At 41.6% G+C, this 3,217-nt stretch overlaps 1 protein-coding gene across 10 annotated transcripts in view; it reads right to left on the bottom strand.

Moving 5' to 3' along the window:
• The window catches only part of LOC104983913 (zinc finger protein 432-like), a 60,584-nt gene that overhangs the window by 27,948 nt on the left and 29,419 nt on the right, over window positions 1–3,217 (bottom strand). For 2 of the 10 annotated variants that reach the window (XM_010833457.1, XM_010833456.1), the window contains exons 1-2: window positions 2,225–3,200; window positions 322–522 (exon numbers count right to left, since the gene is read on the bottom strand). In XM_010833457.1, coding sequence (XP_010831759.1) covers window positions 322–336 — 15 coding nt within the window. In that variant the 5' untranslated portion in view covers window positions 337–522; window positions 2,225–3,200. Of the gene's footprint in view, window positions 1–321; window positions 523–2,224; window positions 3,207–3,217 lie in introns of those variants that run through there. The other 8 variants (XM_010833454.1, XM_010833447.1, XM_010833451.1 and 5 more) reach the window with 8 other exon arrangements.

The raw sequence follows: 3,217 nt of genomic DNA, 5'->3' as shown, positions 1-3,217 counted from the left end.
TTTAATTTAATTTTATTTTTAAACTTTACAATACTGTATTAGTTTTGCCAAATATCAAAATGAATCCGCCACAGGTATACATGTGTTCCCCATCCTGAACCCTCCCCCCTCCTCCCTCCCCATACCATCCCTCTGGGTCGTCCCAGTGCACCAGCCCCAAGCATCCAGTATCGTGTGATGCTGAATTTAAATCTAAATTTATTTCTGCACAAATCCTATTTTTCCAATTTGTTATTTTCTATTGAATTCAATTGCGTTTTACAGTCCCCCCAGAAACCAATTACAGAATGATGGAAGGAATAAGATAAGCCAAAAAGTTACCTGGTCCTTGATCATTTTCTTCTGATATATTGAGAACTGGACAAAGACTAGGATGTGTCCTGAGTCTCCTTTTGGACTTCCCTCAATTTCGGGTTAGAAATCTTAGTCCCAAGGCAGTGACGTCCCTGCAAGTGAGGACATCGAGGAAGGGAAACCTCCTCATGTCACTTGATGTATCTTGTATCTTGATGTATCAGGGACCTGTGGGGTAAAAAGTAAATTCTCTTTTGAGTGTCCATTTCCTCAGGGCTCAGATGTTTGTCGTTGATATTGTCACCGACCTAATTTCAAGGTCACTTGTCCCTTTATTTGGGGACACAGAGGCTACACATGCTGGAGCAATAAAATAGAAGATTGTAAATGTGAGGATAGTGTTTCTTCCTTCTGTGAGGTGGAAGTGGGGTGACTGTGAAGCGGGAGATGGGAAAAGAGAACCAGCACAACACGAAGCTCCCACAGCAGGGGAATTATCACAGGCCAGTTTCTGGAAAGAGAACATACAAACGTGACAACCTGGACAGCTTTGCCCTGGAAACCATGTGTGCTCATGGACCTGCTGAACTACTCCACAGTGCGGAAGAAACAAACACAGGAAAACCAAGGGGAAAAAATTAAAGTGTACACATCAAGATTATTATTTGTGGATATATCCACATTTAGTGGGCTTCCAGGTGGCTCAGTAGTAAAGAATTCACCTGCCAAGCAGGAGACACAGGAGACAAGGGTTCAATCCCTGGGTTGAGAAGATCCCCTGCAAAAAGAAATAGCAACCCACTCCAGTATTCCTGCCTGGAGAATCCCATGGACAGAGGAGCCTGGTGGGATACAGTCCATGGAGCAGCAAAAGAGTCGAACATGACTTGGCAACAAAACAACAATAACTCATTTAGTAAAAGTATAAAAACAAGTTCAAGAAATGTGATTACAATAAAAATCACTAAATTGTACACTTGAAGCAGATAAACTGTATGATGTTTGAATAAAAAAAGTTATTAGGAAAAAACTATGAGTAGAGCTCTAATTATTTGCTTACTAAAATATTTAGAGGGAAATGTATAAGTGTCTGCAACTTACAGTGAAATATACCCCCCAAAAAGTAAAAAGGTGGGTCGATGATGAATAGAAGAGTGATATATGGATACATATACAATAAAGGAAACACAAAAAAATCATGATGATAAAATCTAGATGACAGGCACACAGGAATTCAAATGTATAATTCTGAAATCCTTGATATATGTTTGAAATTTTTCATAATTAAATCATGGGGGATGGGGAAGCCTATAATAATGAGGCAGGGTGAGCAAAAACCAAATCTTTTCAAAATAATTGCTCTTCTATGCAATAGAAAATTAAAAGTCAGTAAAAAGATCCAAAGTAAAAAGACACCATTCACAATGGCAAAAAAGTTATAAAATCAAGATGGAGATGAGGGACAGGGAATCACACTCTTGTGTAAATCCAGAATTCATAACCTGTTCTCAAAAGTGCTGACTATTTAAGCCTTTAAATTCTATCTAAATGAATATACATATTGAGTGATGCCAGTCATTAATGGCATAGGTTTGTAGGAATTTTTAAAAAAGAATTTTCACAGAAAAAAAATTGTATGATACATTCATTATGAATATTTATGATAGGAAATTAAATAATGAGGTTAATTATACCAATATTTCAGCAGTTTACTGGAATTGTGAAAATCAAGCATAGAAAAATGAAGACTAAAAAGTAAACTTATGAAAACTTTAAAAAACGTGATCATTGGAGAACAGAATTGGGGTAACAGAGATGCTTTTGTACTCCTGTTAGAACAACTGTGCAAGGAAATATTTACAAGTGTGTGTGCATACACATAGTAAACGAGCAGAAAAGGCCAAATCCTCGTTTTTAGTAGAAACCTTACCACTTTAGATGTGCTTAGTCCTCGGTCTCCAACAACGCTTTCATTTCTACCGGTCCGAGAGGAAAAGATACAAAAAGCCAAAGGCGATTTTACAAACGAAGGCTTGGACTTGAGGAACTGAAGGAGAAAGTAACGTTTGAAACACCCACCCACCGAACAGCTTCCGCTTTCACAAACCTCTCAACGACTGACACACCTGGACACCACCCCCCTCCTCCCGCAAACATTGGATTCATCCCCAAGCCTGCACTAGACACCCAGGTTCGCTGACCAGGCGTCCCCCGATCCTGTCATTAAAGCGCCTACTAAATCCCGAATCCAAACCAGACACCACTCTTATTGACAAGTATCACTCCCTGCCGCAGTCCTCAATGAAGCACGGCCAAGAGACACAAAACCCCGATTACGGATTTTCAATCCGTGATCTCGACTGGACTAAACACCAGAATCCTTCAGAACTGACTCCAACGTCACCCCAACCATAAAATAGCCCAGTCACCAACTCCCACTTGCTTCCTCTTCCTCCACGGACAGCATGGCTCCACCCAACTCGGACGCGAACGAAACCTCAGTCCTCTCATCCTATTCCACGCAGAAATTCACACACTACCCTGATTTTCTCCTGATCCCACCGAGACCTCCTCGAACCCGCACTTCCGAGAATTCTTTTTACTACTGCGCTCTAGCTGGACTACGGCGGCCGACTAGGGGCTGCGGCATTTGTACGAAGCAGGCACATCTGTTTGTTTGGTCGCTGTTGTTGTTGTTGTTGTTGTTTCGGCTTTTCCAGGGAGCTAATGTCTGCGCCCTGCTCGCCACGGAACCCGAGGCTGCCATCTTTTAGGAATTGCCGTACAGAAAGCCAGGCACAAGCACGGAAGTGACAAACGCCAAACCACCCTCACTTCTCTGCTCCTCTTTGCTCCTTCGCGTCCGATTGTAGCCGGACAGGCTCCTCTGTCCATGGGATTTTTTTTTTTTTTTTTCAGGCAA

The sequence above is a fragment of the Bison bison genome, unplaced genomic scaffold, assembly GCF_000754665.1.
Source record: "Bison bison bison isolate TAMUID 2011002044 unplaced genomic scaffold, Bison_UMD1.0 scf7180017863683, whole genome shotgun sequence".
Lineage (NCBI taxonomy): Eukaryota > Metazoa > Chordata > Mammalia > Artiodactyla > Bovidae > Bison > Bison bison.
Note: the sequence above shows the minus strand (reverse complement) of the source record. Positions and strands in the feature narration are given on the sequence as shown.